The sequence below is a fragment of the Rhinolophus hipposideros genome, assembly GCF_964194185.1.
Source record: "Rhinolophus hipposideros genome assembly, chromosome: 9".
NCBI lineage: Eukaryota > Metazoa > Chordata > Mammalia > Chiroptera > Rhinolophidae > Rhinolophus > Rhinolophus hipposideros.
This window is the reverse complement of record NC_138055.1, coordinates 28,498,926-28,517,098: the sequence shown is the minus strand read 5'-3', so window position 1 is coordinate 28,517,098 and position 18,173 is coordinate 28,498,926. Positions and strand designations below refer to the sequence as shown.

The 18,173-nt window shown below is 38.3% G+C and overlaps 1 protein-coding gene across 1 annotated transcript in view; it reads left to right on the top strand.

Moving 5' to 3' along the window:
• The window catches only part of GRIN2B (glutamate ionotropic receptor NMDA type subunit 2B), a 403,139-nt gene that overhangs the window by 109,139 nt on the left and 275,827 nt on the right, over nucleotides 1-18,173 (top strand). The window contains exon 4 of the mRNA XM_081058567.1: nucleotides 10,376-10,804. Within this exon, the coding sequence (XP_080914693.1) occupies nucleotides 10,394-10,804 (411 nt within the window). The 5' untranslated portion in view covers nucleotides 10,376-10,393. The remainder of the gene's footprint in view (nucleotides 1-10,375; nucleotides 10,805-18,173) is intronic.

Sequence of the window (18,173 nt, the reverse complement as noted above, 5' to 3'; positions counted from 1 at the left end):
CCTTTATGGCTTCAGAGTCTTATTTTGGATGTAGGCTCTGAGTGAAGGCTGATTCTTTTGGGTGCATGCTTCATCAACAGAACCATGTTAGAACTCAAAGACCAGGAAAAAGAGGGCTGATTTGTACACTGAAACATATATCGCTTGTATAGACAATGATTTACACACTTATGTACATGTGCAAATAAACACTCAGATACATAGGCAATTATCAGCAAACAACATTGACCTAGGAATGATCCCTACATAATATCAAAAAATTGGAAATGGTATTGGTGTTTATGGTATTTCCTTTCATGTTATAAGCCTTGGGAGTAAAGGGCCTAGAATACTGTCTTCGTGTATGTGTCAACAGAAATGGAGAGAGGCAACTCGTTATTGGTGTTCCTAGGTACTTATTCTTCAGTTCAACTCATTAATGTCATCAACAAATGTTATTGAGCACCCACCATATGCCAGACACTCTGCTAAATACTGAAGATAGATAAAACAGATGTAATCATTGCCCTCACTTCATCAGAGTTTGCAAGAAAAGGTGTCTTACTAACCAAAGTTGTGAGGATGGGCTCTCCATTCCTATATTCCATGCAGGGAGAATCACTCTTGGTGAGTGAAGATATGGATTTCAAAGATAATAAATGACTGTTTTCATGTAGATGAAGTTGTATTACTTTGCACAAAATTTGGCGGCTGTTTGGTGGCTTGTGGGGAGAGGGTGGGGAATAGGTGCTGGCTGGCTCTAGGATTTAAAATCTATTTGAATAATTGTTTACATTGGATATCAGGTTATTACATATAGACTAACTTTTTAAAACAACCTATTTCTAAGGTCAGTAGAAATTGTACTAAAGCTGGAGAGAGAGGTGAGAGGGAAGGAGTCTGGCTCTTTAAGTAATTCAAGGCAAGAGAAGCTCCTTATCTGTCTCTGAACAGAGTATATTCATATTCAGTGAATAAATATCAGGTATCTGCTATTTGCTAGGTGCTTTCAAGTAAATTGTTCAGTATTCACAACAACTCTGTGAGGTGAGGATAATCCCCATTTTATAATGAAGAAAATGAGTTCCCAGATAATTGAAGTCACTGCCTCCCCTCCGTTCAAGGGAAGTAAGTGCTAAAGCCAAGTTAAATTCTAGATCCTTTGACTTCTAGTTCTTTGCCTTCTTCACCGAATCATAATATTCTTCTAATATTTTAGTTTTGCAATTTCAGTCTATTGTTTTCATTGCTATTTCCTGCTCATCTGTTAGCACTTAGCTTGTTACTCTTCTGATCTCTGAGGCAGGATTAGGTGGCTTCCTGTGGTGACTGGGCATGCTCTAAAACTCATCACATAGTACTACATTCCTTGTTTGTCTGTTTTGTCTGCTACGCTAAAGGTTCCTTGTAGATTGGATCCCATTCAGTGTTGGATTTCATCTCCTAGCACATTCCCTGGCACATGGAAAATATTCAATAAATATTTATCAAATGAGTCAATCTTCAAATTAATATTGTGAAAGCAGTTATTATCTCACGTTTGACAGATGAGAGGGGTGCTGAGGGTCAGAGAGGCAAAGAAACTGATTTAAGATTACACAAATTAAGAGTAAATGTAAAGCCTGTGTTCTCAACTCCAGAGCTTTGCTCTCCCTACCAAACGCAACACAATTATTATTGTTGGATTTGCAGAAGAGGTTTTGTTGAGGGTTGCAGTGGCTTGGAATATACTTAGGCAGTAGAGTAGATCATCTCGAGAGGGGGACTGGGAAATGGCTTTTTTCAGCACCCCAATTTTCAATCTATTTTAGCACAGGCTGTTTTCCTATAGATCAGAACACCAGTGTTTTCTGGGTAGATGCCTATAAGTGTGGTGGTCCCTGCCCCATCCCTGGCTCACTGTTGCCCTCCCAATATCTCCCTGACCTTCCCAGTTGAGCTTTTCCTGCTGCCCTGTTCCTGTGCTTCTCTTTATGTCGTCCACCACCCATTTTCCTTTTCATCCCCCCTCTTAATAGTCAGTGACAAGCCAATAATTTTTATTAACACTTGAAAATGCTATTTTGCTGTTAAACCAATACATGCAATTGCCCTAATCTGCTGCCAAATGGTAATAATCAGAATCTGGTTTCGAAAGGTTTGGATTTCAGATGGGCTGCCCACACTGTCCTTTGAGGCATATAAATTAAGTATAATTAAGAGCTGTGGGCAGATAGATGTTAGAATAGAAACTTTGAACAATTTTGGTGTCCGCTTTTGCAGAATATTAAAAAAAACATGAGTGGCTATTGCTGGTGAGAGTACAGATAATCATCTATGTTTGTATTATAGATTTCTACTAAAATGTACACATATGAAGTGATTTATAGTCCTTTATGAGTTATCTGTACAACCTTGTGTCAAGAACTTGGGTGCCTGTAGAAGTGATACTTCTATTTTGTGCATGGAAAAGCCTGGCTTTAGCCACTTGGAAGTGTTGTAGATAAGGAAGGTTCTCAGGTGATACGTCTCCTTGGACTGAGTAAGAACAACAAGGCTTTTATTCAGCAGCAGAATTTCTTTGCCAAGGAATTCAGTGTCCCTTTAGCCTTTACAGTGATAAAGCGATCTTCTCTCGGGGTCTAAGGAACTGCTGGCCTTTGGGAGGGCATCCCTGCCTGCAATGTGTAGGACTTGATGGTTCATCTGCTGGGTCAAGGCTTTGGATAATTTTTACCTGTATCCTTTGCCTCTCTCCCATCTATCCTGCTCTTCTCTGATCAAATATTTTCCCATTAGTGACTTATCCAAGGCTATTTTCTTTGATTGTCTCTTCACATTATTCATTGTGGCTATGATATCTTGAAATGAACTTGGGGTGGCTTCCACACAGGAGTGCATTCAGATAAGTAAATGCCTCACCAGGACCAAAGAGCACTGTTGATTGCCATGTCAGTCACTCCATTAAAAATGAATTTGACGTGTTTGTAGGATGTCCAGGTAGACTTTTCTTTTTTCACTGTGTGAGGCACACAGTCTCAGCATCTGCCTCCATTCCCCAGACTACCAGAATTTCTTACTTTGTTCTTGTCTGAAGAAAGAGTGGGGACAAAGGAGCTCAGAGCTCTAATACAGTAATGGTAACATTATGAGAAGGAATATAGCAATGCAGAGAGAAGTTTCTCTAAGTCAACTGAAATCAAAGGTTGATGCCTTTTGTGTGTTATTTTTATAGATTTAGATGATGTATAGCAGACTCTCCGTGCATTTGGAGGATTAAAATTGGGTTTCCAAAGAACCTGCATGTATAGATGGCGTTGTGTGTCATTTGCTAGAAATAGATATTGGTCTCGTACATCACAATAGCATTAGATGGTAGATGTTTGACATCTGTAATTCTCACTCTCCTGCTTTAGATTGTTGGCAAACACATTTATTGCCTAATCTAAGTATTCTGATCCAAAAGCACCTCTTTGGATCAACATTTGCTCTGCTCCTATGAATTCTAATTTAGAAAGTATAACAAAACCAAAGATTGGAACTTAACATTAAAAAAATACGTTAATTAAAAAATGTATTTTGGATCTGTTCTGCGGAGTTGGGTTTATCATACTTCTTAATTCATGGCGTACTTTCATTATTGGTTCATATAAGGACATCTTGTTTATTTAGTTAGTTCTTTGTGTACCTTTAGTCTTCTATATGCATTTTAGAATAAGTTAATCAAGTTCCTTTAAAAATCCCACTGTTATTTTGATAGCAATTGCCTTGAAGTTAAAGGTGAATGTGGGAGAAAATAGAACCCTAAAATAATATATTATCATATTTGTGAATGTGATATGTATTACATTGTTCAGCTCTTCTTCCATATCCTTTAATAGAGTTTCAGTTTTTCTGTTAGAGGTCTTGTTCATTCTTTAAGTTAATTACTAAATAATTTATAGTTGCTTTTGCTATTATGACTATTATACTTTTAATTGGTTAAAAGAGAGCTATTGCTATTTTTTTAAGAGTATCATTTATCTAGCAACAGTGCTCCACTCATATTAATACTAATAGTTTTTAAAATTCTGTTGGATTTTCAATGTAGATAACCGTATTATGTTTATCTAATGATAGTTTTCTCTTTCCTTCCCATTCTTAAAACTTTTGAGGGTTTTTATTTATTTTACTTACCAGTATCACCAGTAGCGGTGACACCACTAACCTTGCCTTTTTCTCAATGTCAAAAAGAAGGTGATCAAGAGTTTTTGGTATATGCTCTTAACCAGTAAAGTTTAATGAGCTCCTTCATTTCCTATTATCGAGTTTCTAAAAAAATCATATTTTAACATTTATATCATAAATAGGTTTCCCTTAATCAAATGTGTTTCTTTCATTGTTTTGAGCTTTTTGTGTAACTATCTCCTTTAGTCCACTAATGTGGTGAATTATTTTAGTGTATAATCTGAAGTTAAACCATTCTCGCATTCCTAGTATAAACCACGTAATTTCATGTTATTGTTTCAAAGATACTGTTTGCTTTGGTAAGCTAATATCTTGTTTAGGGTTTTCCCCCCTTCATATTCATAAGTGAAAAGGATCTTTGATAATCCTTTTTTGCATTACAATTATCTTGATTTAGAATTAAACTCTCTTTTTCTATTTTCTTCAACTCATTTCATTCTTAAAAGTTTGGTAGACTTCATCTATGAAACCATGTGTACCTGTTTTACTTCCTTTTATTTTGAAACAAGTGGGGTGGTTGAGTGAGAAGTAAGTATGGAGTTTGGTTTTTAATGGGTTAGGATTGGGGGCCTTTGATACCCATTTTATTTTCTTTAGTGGTTATTATATTCAAATTTTCTTTTGAACCCCTTTTTGCCACTATTATTATATAGTTATACATTAAATTTAAAAGTAACCATTTTTCATAATATTGTTTTATTATTTTATTGTATATGTTGCTATTTTCGTATTTTCATTATGAATTTCATTTGCATTTTCTCTGTTTTTTGCCTTAATTGGTGTTCTCAGAACTTTGTCTATTGTAGTCTTTGAAAAGATCAGCTTTATTTTTTCTTTTTTTTTGCCTTCTGTTTCATTAATTTCTGCCCTTTATTATTTAAGTATTTAATTCTTTCTTAGCATTGACTCTGTTAATTGTTCAATAAGTGAAAATTTAGTTACAATTAATTATTTTTCATTTTTAAATTTTCTTATAAGTGAATTTAAAGGCATACATTTCTCTTTAAACTGTTTTATTTGTGCTCTAGGAATTTTGATATTTTTATTGTCATTTCGTTCAAAGGATTTTTTAGTTTTTCTTATGATTTCCTCCTTAACCTTTTTGTTATGTAATAGTATTTTTTAAAGTTTTTGATGTGTGATATTTTAAGGTATCTTTAAAAATTTTATTTGTAATTTAATCACATTATAGAAAAATGGCAATTGTTTTATATTGATTCTTTGGAATTTATTGAGGCATTTTTGTAGATTTAATATTTTTCACATACTTAAAACAATATGGGGTCTCTGCTGTATATGTATTTCTAGATCTCGGAACTGGTTCCAGCTTATTACTCATGCTTTGCTTTTTTAATGTTTATGTCTTTGTTTATATTTTGTCTGTTGGATTATTTGTTACTCCCCAGGGTAATTTTAGATATTGCTTTACACGTTAAGCCTATATTTTTAGATTCATATGTGTTCAAGATTTTTATATCTTCTTGGTACTAGGATGTGACATTTCTCATTGTCACTTTCGAGGTTTTCACCTTTGAATTTTATTTTGTTTTAATATTAAAAATTTGATAGATTTTTCCCACATTGACCACCCCCAAAAGATGATACTTATACTTCACTTGACTTGTACTGGAGACTAACAGACTCCTTTTTCCCCAACATTCTCTAAAGTGACAAATTTTAAGGCCTATGTATCCTAGCTTTCTGTCTTTATTGGTAGCTTGGGAAACTGGACCTGATGCATAGTTCTAGCATGTTTAATCTTCGTTTTACTCACTGTCACATTCTCACCACAGTCTCCTTAATTGGGTTATTCCACATAGTGTCTTGACTGCATTAAAGGATGGTACTTAGAAAATTTGACTTAACCATCTATTAAATTACATTTTAGCCTTCCTGTTGGGGTCGCCCCAGGACTCAGTTTTTTTCTGAGGACAGACTTGTCCAGCTTCTCACTCAGAGGTGTCTTTCTTTGTAGTCTACTGTGGGCAGCCAAGTGTAGACTGGGTCCTGCTGTCACCATGCACCAATTATTGGCATGGACGTAGGCTACTGTGGTCTTCTGCTGCCTCTAGATCTGGGGATTTGGTGTTGATGCAGATCTAGGGACCACTCAGCTCAGACTTCAAGGAGGCAGAGGGCCAGGTGGTGAACAGTTGCTTTAATCCTGCTGCTTTGTTGTTGGTTCTGTTTGTACACACTAGTGCCTGAATTTAGAGCACAATTTGGAGGTCCTGAACTCCACTGATTCCCATTACTGACCCTGGCCTGAATGACTCTTGAATTCTTCTACTCAATTGGTTAGCCGTCAGTGGAATTTGCTGCTACTGTGAGGCCATTATATGACATCTTCTCCATGGAGTTATAACCGTCAGGGAACTAATATTACTTGCTTCCTGTGAAGTTCCTCTTAACATTCCTCTCAGCCTCCGTCTGCCTTTCTGTCACCCCCACCACCCACATGCTGACTTTGTGCTTTCATAAATAGCTAGGATCCTTGAACAACTTCTGTAGAAGCTTAAAGTAACATCCTTTGCATTATAGAGCATTTTATATTCCTCAAAGCACTTCCATATTATTATTTGATCCTCACACAAAGTCTTTCAGGTATGTAGGTTAGGTACATTATCCTGATTTCACCGATGAGGATCTAGAGACAGTGATTAGGTGACTTGCCCATTCTCAGTCACTTAGTTAATGTGGAACTGGTATTAGAATATAGTTTTGTTTGTGGTTGGCAATGTCATTCATTCATTTGTTCATTTTTTTCATTCATTTTTTTCATGTGCTCATATTATACTGAGAGGTAACAGAATGGAAAAAGCAAGGGTTTTGGGGACAACTTTGATTTGAAACTTGATGACGTCCCTTATTAGCTGTGTGACCTTGGTCATGTACTTAACCTCTCAGAAGATCAGTTTCCTTACTTGTAATATAAGAAAAGATTATGACTTAAAATGTTTATATGTGATTTAACACTACATGAAAATTACCCGGCAATAATAATAGTGTCTGGCAACAGCAAGACCCCTTCTTGGAGAGTCCTGCAAAGTTAAAGGTGATATGCTATCACATAAATACATAATGTATAAAACAGATTGCAGTTATTGGTAAAAATGGTCAAATATTGACAATTTTATAGTGGTAGAAACTCAGTGGCTACCATTTATGGAGTCATTCCCTATTGTATATGAGGCCCTGCTGGACCCCCCAAATTTAAATAGAAATGAGCAAGGTCTTCTTTGTGTATCTATATCTTCTACTACACTGTGGTTGGGAGGGTAGAGCCTGTGTCTGTTGCATTCTCCAATACCGGAAACAGTGTCTGTCTGCTAGGTAGTAGGTACTCAAGAAATGCTTACTGAACTGAAAAGGTCCCTGCCCACCAGGAGATTACCAACTAGGTAAGATAGGCAGACACGTAATCATATAATATACTGTTAGAGGTATTTAGATAGACACATACAGCCTGTGATGACAGCCAAAAGGAAACAATGCTCATGGGAGGGTAAAGAGCCTTGGAGAGGAGGGGGCAGAGCTTCACGGATCAGGTGCATTAAGACTAACCACATCTTGACTGTGGAAAGGAGCAAAACCAATTTGCATATCTTGGACTACATCCTTTCTCTCAACTAACCCCCTTTTAATGTGTGAAGTTGAGTTTGTATTCAAAGCAGCTTCTTTGTTTGTCTCACACTCTGTTACTGGTACCTCCCATAATGGATTGCTTTGTAAAGTGCTTTGCTCTGTCGTGAGTATAAAAGAAATGCCCAGGAAAACCAGATTCTATTCTTTGAGCGTCACAACTAGCCATTGCATAACAAAGTGTGATATATTGTGTGAGAGGAAATAGAGGAACACAAGAGACATTTTAAAGCGAGCAAATAAAACATCAAAGTGGAAGAGTGTAGGGTGCATTAAAGTTAATAAACTGTCATAGCAGAGTGGAACCACTTTTCAATGTGAAGGAATCTGATTTAGTGACTTGTAACTGTGGGATGAGAATCCCATTGGAATGAAGTTAGCCGCTAGTTTTGCCAAATTCTAAATCTTTTGGTTCTCCTTGACAACCAGTCCTTGAAATTGAATAGAGTATTACTATTATTATTATTATTATTATTATTACTATTATTATTATTATTTTGCTAACAGCTCTCTGAGTTGCTAAACTCATCTGTCTACCTCTGAATATTCGGTGCTGTTCAACTCTATGTACTACTGCTATGCTTTAAGCTCTACAAGGAGGAACTCAGGCCCTGGCTAACCCCCAAGACTGGGTACAGTTCAGCACCGTGGGCTTCCAGGGCTCATGTAGTCATTCTCTGTTTTCACAGAGACTAGAAGAGTGTCAGGAGTAAACTTTGCTTAGGGGTGAACCACCGAGGTACTCGTCTTTAGTCTCAGGAGCTAGAAAAGGCAATCAATACAGGTCTCCTTCTTGGCAATGTGGAAGGGTGACTACAACAGCAAGAGTTCCAAAATGTTTTCTGCCAAGAACGGCATTGGATTTTGTGCTTCTTCAGCCACAAAATGTCCCCAGCATTTTACTCCCAAATCATTAATGCCCTTTGCAGTTAGTCTGTTCAGCCTGAAAACTTCCCTGTATTTATTTATTCAACACCATCATTATTGTTTTCTTTTGTTAGCTAAAAACTCACAAAGCTTTTGGATCCCTAATATATTAATTTAAAAAATTTTTTTTTCCAAACAAGCAGGGGACATTAGGCAGCATTTCAATCCTTGATTACGCTCTCTCTTTGGAGAAGAATGAGATTCGCTGGCTCTGGTTTTGGGTGCAGTTTGTAGAGTATTTCCTTGGAGTATAAAAATGCTATGTTTCGGTATTGGCATGCTGGTCTTTATTGACCTTGGGAACATTCCGTAACTGTTTTGAGCTCCAGTTTCTCCATTTGAAAAATGGGCTAAAATGACTAATTTATAGGATTTCAATGAGATTGCATGTGAGGAAATGCCTACCACAGTACACAGCACATAATACAGGTACAATAAATTATTATTCAAAACAAATCAAAACGACCTAAGCTGGATTAGTTCTATTTAAATAAGAGAAGCTCTTGGAGAATAGTGAGAAATGTAAAGAGAACTTACCCAGCTCTCACAGAGCTTTGTCTTCAGTCTTGTGCATGTGTAAGACTTAGGGGCATATGTCAAAAGAAAAAGGCAAGAATTTGTTGTGGGTAAAAGGTGGCACATTGTATGCAAACATGGAGTCACTCATGTCAGGGAAGTCACTACTAGGATACCATGAAAAATTTTTCAAAACTGCCTCTAACATTCCTGCAGATAGCAACAGTATTTGTCCAAATCACCAGATTTTGATCCATAAACAAATCAGAATAAAACTATTCCTTGTAACAATGGATGATGTGAGAGGCAGTGTGGTGTAATTCAGTGGAACGCGAATTGGCTTAAAATTCAGAAGCTCTAGATTCATTCATTAGTTTCACTTAATTGATTCATTGTTTTGGACTTCTTAGCTTCTTCCAGCCTTAGCTTCAACATCTATAAAATGGGGATAATAATATGTTTCTTATTTCGCCCCCCTCTGGGTTATTGTAAGGATCAATCGAGATGTTTTTAAAAGTACTACCCACATATTGGTTGTTTTGTTTATTTAGTATTAAAAGCCAGATGCTATCATAAAAGGGTTGCTGAAGAATGTTCAGGCTCTTGTCCTCTTTGAGGTGAACACGAAGTAAAGGCAGTACAAATGTGGGGCTCGTATGTGTAGCTCTCTATACCCAGCTTTTCCTGACCATGTTTTGTTGCTAGCCTCTGCTGAGCCCATTTTGCTGTTCACTTTGCCTTGTCTCTGAGAGGTTCAAGGAAGGATCATGATAGGAGTGCCAGCAAGACACCCTCTTGGAGACTCCTGTGTTTGTGCCTTAGCATGACTGCTTGGACCACTTGCAACCTCTTTGCCTCATTCATCTCTGTTTGTTGCTGATGGCTATGGCAATAGCATCTTTTATTGTCTTGCTTAAGGATTTCTGAAGCTTTTGAAAGTTGTTTTTTCTCTCATTCTTTTGAGCAAACACAAGAGACAAGAGACTAGTCTAGAAGATAGAAGCTGGGTTTGATGATCAGTCGAAGGCGATCAGCCCTTGACTTGCGGTACCCAGTCTCTTCAAAGACAGCTCGTAATTTTACCACTTTGCCTTTGTGTTTTCAGGGAGTCGACGAGTTGAAGATGAAGCCCAGAGCCGAGTGCTGTTCTCCCAAGTTCTGGTTGGTGTTGGCCGTCCTGGCCGTGTCAGGCAGCAGAGCTCGTTCTCAGAAGAGCCCGCCCAGCATTGGCATTGCTGTCATCCTCGTGGGCACTTCAGACGAGGTGGCCATCAAGGATGCCCACGAGAAAGATGATTTCCACCATCTCTCTGTGGTGCCCCGGGTGGAGCTGGTAGCCATGAACGAGACCGACCCAAAGAGCATCATCACCCGCATCTGTGATCTCATGTCTGACCGGAAGATCCAGGGGGTGGTGTTTGCTGATGACACAGACCAGGAAGCCATCGCCCAGATCCTCGACTTCATTTCGGCCCAGACTCTGACCCCCATCCTGGGCATCCACGGGGGATCCTCTATGATAATGGCAGATAAGGTAAAAGCTGGCTGCAGTGAGAAGGGCCTGGGGTGGTTTGAATGGAGAACTAAATGATGTATTTCTTTTAATGCAACACTTAATTATGATACATGCGAAGTAACCAGAATGCACTGAATGATTGGTAGACCAGGAATTAGTCCGATCACTTAGAGACAAAAGTGAGGAAAAGATGCTGGTATCCTGAACTCCTCTAATTTTGATTAGGTTTGTATGTTCATTTGTTTGCAAATGGATTCACTGAAATGACTAAGAGAAATTGAAGTTTATAGCTCCGTATTACATTTTCCTCAAATATGCATATGAATAGCTCTTTCAAAACTTTAAAATAAGGTGTGCTGTATTCTTCCTTGGTAATACATGTTCTCCACCGATACCAGCTTCAAGAATATAAAAAGAAAACTCTTTTGAGGCAGGTAATTTCTCTGTTTGAAGATACAATGTCAGAGAAGTAACATATTTTGCCATGTATAATGAGCACCCACATTTTTGGCTCAAACTTTCAGGGGGAAAAATCTTTTGCTTTAATTTTTAAATTCAAGGTTTTATTTGTTTACATTTAGGTACTTGTTTTTGGTATTAAAAAGGAATTTTAGCGTATATTTTTTAACGATATGGTACAATAAATTTTATGTAACAAATAATTGCAAACCACAAGAACAGATGTATCGGTAACAAATTGATGATATTCACACATCATAGATGGCCAAGAACTCTTCATGGTTGCAAGTTTGTCGTAAGTTCAACAAAACTGATGATCGTATTCCGGGGTATTATTTTGCATACGGACATCGTTACTGATTTCTAGAGTTACACTTTTAACTCATAAGCACAAATAAAAGAGTCAAAAACATTTAGATAGATACGGAATTAGTATTACCTGTGTACATTGTGCATCCTTATTTTTCTGTTACAAATTTGGGCAAAGAAGTGCGCATTATACACTGCAAAATATGGTACTTCTTGGTCAGGTGTCCATGCTTATCACACCTCGACTGTGCATTTGTATTAATCCATACACCCAGTAGCAGCTGCATTTTCCCCAAGCTTAGATTGAAAGGCAATGGTTTTGAATCTTGGTTGCATATCAGAGTCACCTGAAGAACCTTCAGCACTACCAGTGCCTGGATCCCACCACCAGAGATTCTGATTATTGGCCTGCGGTAGTTCCTGGGGTTCAGGATTTTGAAAAGCTCTCCAGATGATTCTAGTGGTGCAACTAAGGCTGAGAACCACTTTAAGGCTTTAAGACCTCCAATAAATACCAGTCTCTCCTACATTATCCTACATTAATATTCAATTAATTGTCATATGCCAAACTATTATCTGACATTGATGCTTATTTTCTAACTGTAGCAAGTACTGTGTTGTGGTTATGTTTCGTTTTTACATTTTTAAAATTATTTTTCCTTGCTTTATTGCTTATTGCTTAGGTATAGCACTTCTCACTGTGCACTGTCCTGTACAGTTATTCCTATCTTAGGATGATTGTTTTACCACAAGTGCAGTATTTATTGTTTTTCATCACTTGGGATTTTAAAAATTGCTTATACCTTTGCATTGTTATCTTACACTTCTTAACATCAGTTTCAAAACCACCTTTAGTTTTGTACATACAAGACACGCTGTAGGCTTAACGATGGTTGCAGACACCTCAAAACCTAGCATAGACACCATAAGTGTGCTGCTTGGCCAATTGAAAACCACAACAGCGCAGGGCTTAACAGTAAAATCACCTTGTATGATTACCGTTAGTGCCGGTTTTGGAATTTCCTTTATTCAATCCAGGAAAGGTCAAGTGGAAAGTACTGAGCGGAGGAACTTCAGTAACAGATGAGGAAGATATTGAACGGCAAAGACGTTAGAGTCAAATGTTGGCGTGAGGAGCCCATGCTAAGGGAAGTGGCATAAACTTCAGCAGAGTGGAAAATACAGACTAACTCTAGCAAAATCTATTGAGTTTTTGCATCAGGTAGACTTTCTGTTAACATCATTGTCCTTACGAATTATATTTTAGCCGTGGTATTTTGAGGGCACAATATGGCCCTGAAAAATGGCAAGATGGATGAGCCAAATTTTTGAATCAGAAATAAGTGCTTACTTATTCTGAGAGCAAGACAGGTGAAAATGATTTTTTTCCCCTTTATATAGGCTATTTTGCAACCTATTTAGGTCCATCTAAATAGGTCCACCATCACCCCGTCCCACCCCGCCCCCAGCCCCAGTACAAATGGTTATTGGTTAAACTGGTTACTTGCTTCTCTGTTGTGTCTCTAACAAATGTAAAATATAATGATGTTAATAATGTAAAATGCAGACCATGTGGAGAGACTCTTTTGTTCACTGATGTATTCTAGGTGCTTTAGAGTGTTTACGATATGCTGGGTACATACTGCTTTGCATGCATTATTTTATTTAATACTCTTAACAACCCAGTGAGCTAAGGGGTATTATCGCCATTTGACAGATGGGGAAACTGAGGCTCAGAGACGTTAAATAACGTATCCAAAATGATGCAGCTAATAAGTGGCAGCCAGGACTTCAACACTGGTTGCTGGCTCCAAAGGCCACGTGCTCCATTGCCTCGCAAGAAAATGGAGAGGCTGGTTAGGGTCTCACATACCTTTCTTTTCTTTTCTTTTCTTTTTATTGGAGTGTATCGGGGGTGACAATTATTAGTAAAGTTACATGGGTTTCAAGTGTACAATTCTGTAATACATCATCTATATATCACATTGTGTGTTTACCACCCAGAGTATAAATGGCCAATAGATGTATGAAAAAATGCTCAACCTACTTTTCTATTGTTGTCTTTTCCCTCTGTTATATAGCATTGCGATGGATGTTATCTGGATGAAAGTAATTCATTCTTTGATTCATAATGGCAGAACAGGAAGCTGACTAAGGAGAGAATGAATGAGGATATGAAATGGTGTAGCACTTAGGTGTAGCACAATTTGATAGAGGGTCCATTGGTTACTACTTCTAGGAGAAACGGGAGGATTGAAGCCAGTGAGGTGGATTCTTCCAGGTCACTGTAGTGAGATTCTTCCTAATGTCTTTCCCTCTCCCCCTCCCCCTATGACAACCACACCCAAATATCCCATCTTATCTTTTTTTTTTTCTCTCTCCATCTAAAAAGGGAGGTGAGCAATGATTTTTAGGCAGTTTCCTAAAATAGCCTCAATAATATCTAACTGACTTTTGACCTGGACAGAAGAGTTTCTAAACGGTAGGTAGAAAAAAGAAAAAGAAGTAAAAAGGAGGTCCTGATACATGGAAGCCAGAAAATTGGAGGCTTAGTCATAAAGGTTAGATTCCCGACCGGGTAGCTGGTGACTGCCGAGAAGGGCGCAGCCGGAACCACCAGGACCGAGAGGGCAGCACGGCCAAGATTCCAGGGAGCTGTGCCGAGAACTTACCCAGGCAAGGAGAAAGAGTCTCCCAGATCTCAGAGAAATACGCTTTCGGGGCAAGTTTCAAAAATAAAACACCTCACATTTGAAGATCAGTTTTTTTTAAAAATAGAAGTTTATTTTTAAGTACCATGAGCACATTTTATGAACATAGAATGAGGACACAGGAGTTTGACAACTGTGAATCAACGGTGGGGCAATAGGACAAAACATTTGAATGTGGAACTGATACAGAAAATCTAAGAAATACAGCTTCATTGCATTTGAGGCACAGCCTTTAAGATATAGTCACCCTCTGAAGGGTGATAAATCAGCCTTCCATTTTGCTTCACCCTTCTAGGAGACGGGTAATTGCCACTCCATTTTAACTTGGTTTTTGTTTGTTTGTATCAAATAAAACCCACTTACTAAGTGTCCTTGAGGAAGATTGCATTATAGGGATAAGGTTCCTGATTCAAGGAATTTGTGATGGAAGAAAGACAGCATGATTATAAAGATTTTTGACAAAAGTAGTAGGACATAGCTTCAGCATTTGGTCAAATAGTATGTGCTCACTTTTTTGCATATGCTAATTCATCACTACGAACGTTAATTAGTGCTCTGTTTTTCCAATGAGGAAACAAATCTTATACCATGGCCAAAGGAAGCATGGAAGCCAGTAGAGTAGAGCTGTTTAAAGCTCAGAATTTGGAGTCAGAGTGGGTTTTATCATCACTTCTGGATATGGGGATCAGGACTACTTGCCAACTGCTTACTCTAAGCCTTGGTTTCCTTGCCTGTATAATGGGGATAATAATATACCCATCATAGGGTTGTTGAAGATTAAATGAGATAAGATATAGCGATACAAACTTCACTAAGTGTCCTGCACAGCACTCAGTAGGCTAAGCTGAAGGTTGTGTGGAACAGTTTGAAGATAGGGAAGTTTCATGATACAGGAAAATAATGGGAATCAAATAGCATCACGGCCAATTACAGAGACACTTCTGAACTGGAGACCAATTACGTATCTTACAATGGCTGTGAAGGGTGGGTGGGAGCCCTGGTCTTGCTCCACCAGGGCAGTGGAAGCTCATCGGTGATACAGCCACACCCTTAGCCCAAAAGGGCATGTTCTGTTATAGAAGAGTTCTAACGAGGAAAGGACTGCTAGGTGCTTGTAATAAGACTGTTTAGAATAATAACAGAGGCAGTGTAAAAATGTATGAGGTGATTTTTGGCAGTTCCCCACTTGAGCATAAGAAGTCTGTTTTATTTTGTCTTGTTATAATTGCTTTTATTCTTCCTGAGACCCTGGACTTAGGATGCCCATGTGAATCCAAACAATGAAAGCTAGATGTGTTTCCATTTTTTTCCCCCAGAAAGTTTCTCTGATAACTTGCTGAAATCTTTCGTGGCTTTTCAGATTTTAGCTCAGAGAGGTTAAACAAGTAATCCGGGATATCACAGCTTATGAGCAATGGGGCTGGGATTCAAATCCCCAAAATACCTGTGCTTTCTATTTATATGGTTCTGCCTCAAAAAGCACTGAACTAAGAATTATTAGTCCCGAATTTTAGTCTCCATTCTCATGAGCTTTGGAAATTGGTCAAATAAATCACTTAAGCTACATGGTACTCAGTTTATAGTTTGTAAGACTTAAATTTTGTTTTCTGCTCTACCCACTTTACATTTTCAAAGAAAATGAAATAAAATATGTGGAAAATTCTGGAAAAATACTGTGCAATCAGTACAGTTAGGTGAAGGAAATTGCTATAACGTTAGGTGAGGGAAATAAGGAGTGGTGATAGGGAAAGACAGATTTATTGACAAGTGTTACTCGCATTGGGACCAATGAAAATGGCTTGGGCAGGAGGTAGGAAAGAAAACAGAAAGTGTGAGTTACAGTAGGTTAGGTGAGAGGACGCAAAATCCATTTTTTAATCCTGCAAGAATGGAAGAGAAAAGGGTATACTGAGTAAAGGGTCAGGGTCTGGAAATAAATGGCTTGGTCAGAGTGAAGTATACTAGCTAAAAAATGCATCATACTCCATATCTTGTTGCTCATTAAAGGACATGTGAAAATATTCTTACTCTGGGGTCCATTGCTATGATTCTTTCCTTCCTAACTTGCTTGGTTGAGACTTGATGCTTTGAATAGCACTCTCATTTTCTGTGCAGAGAGCCACATTTTGTAATCCAACGGGGGCCAGGAAGATGGCCCCTACTCTGCTTTCTCTCTCCCTGCTACCACTCCCCTACCCCTCACCTCACACACGCCTAATGACAGTGTGTTTGGAGAGAGCATATGAGCCAGCAGTAGTGTGTGACACTGTAAGTAGACTATTGCCTTCCAATTGCTCATGTGGGTTTCCATATGCAACACAATCTTGAAACTAGTTTCTTACCTTCCTTTTAGTTGTTTGTCAGATGGTATTCCTTGGGACAGAATACTTCAACAGCAAACTGTGGTGTTATAGCTTTCCTTGGATGAGGAGAGTTGAGATATAGAGGTGGGAAAGGCAAGGGGATAAGGAAGCTAATATAATATGTTAAGTTTGTGCCAGGCATGATTTTAATGACCATTTTAATTCTTATGCAGTTCTGTGAGGCAAGTAGTATGATTTTGTTGGTTGATGGGAGAGTTTCTGTACATTGGCCAAAGTCACATAGCTACCGTGTTTCCCTGAAAATAAGACCTAGCCAGACCATCAAAATTAATGTAAAACCCGGTATTATATTACATTATATATTAATTATATATTATATTATATTATATTATATTATTTAAGACTAGGTCTTATATTAATTTTTCCTCCAAAAGATGCATTAGAGCTGATGGTCCGGCTAGGTCTTATTTTCAGGGAAACGCAGTAGAGAAATAGCGGGAATATGATCTGAGTTCCAAGTATGTTTGACTTTAAAACTTTTTAGGTTGACTTTAAAACTCCTTTGGTTAACTTTAAATCTCCCAGTCCACACACTGAGGAAGTCAGAAAAAAGCAAGGATAGAATTGCCTGCCTGGAGGTCAGTTACTCCTCCCCCATTCTACCTTCTTCCTTGAACTGTACTTTGGGGGCAAATGGAGGGACATTTCTAAGACACTGTAAACATTGCTGTGATGCAGCCCTCAAGACAGTCTGAATTTTAGTCTTTCTAACTGCTTCTGTGTGAGATGTTTCCTGTTGGTCCATATTTCCTCTCTTTTAAAATTGGAGCTCAAGTTTGCTTTCAAGAGGCTGGCCACTTGAAGTCCGGGTACAGTTTTAATGCTTAAAAAAAAACTGAGGCCCCAGAAATTGCTTTAGGCATTCACTGAAATAAAGGTGCTTGGTGCTAGAAAGGAACACATGAGCCATCACTTCTCATATATCCTCCAGGAAGGGGATGCTGTGCCTCCAGGAGGGTGGGGGCAGTGTGGAGAGAAGGCAGCCTTTGAAGCCAGCAGGTTTGAGCTCTGCGCCATGTGACTTCAGTTGTGATCTTGAAACACTTAGCCTCAAAATTTTCATTTGTAAGATGGGGACAAAATGACACCTAGTTCGTACTGAGCCTTCTGAAGCACGGTACCCAGTACTTGGTAAACAGCAGGCCCTCAGTATATGAGTACACTGTCATGTATTTCGTATAGAAGACCTTACCTAAATCATGGAGGAAAATGGAGTCCTAATGTTTTCCTATTAACTGAAAGAGAAGAGTTTGGGATGATCGATCATACCTTTCATTTTAGGCCTGGTGGATAAACAGCTGCTCAGTGGGTTCCGCCTCTATAGAGATGCAATTACTGATTGTGACATGATGGGGACTTATCAAGATTTTCAAAGCAGAGACATACAGTGATGTCAACAGACTGACACACACAGGATATAAGCAATGAAGATAAGTGAAAAGCATTAAAAAAGAAAGCATGGCAGAAGAAAATAGTGTTTGAATCCAGGGTCACTCATAGGTTTGGAAGTGTTAATATGTAAGA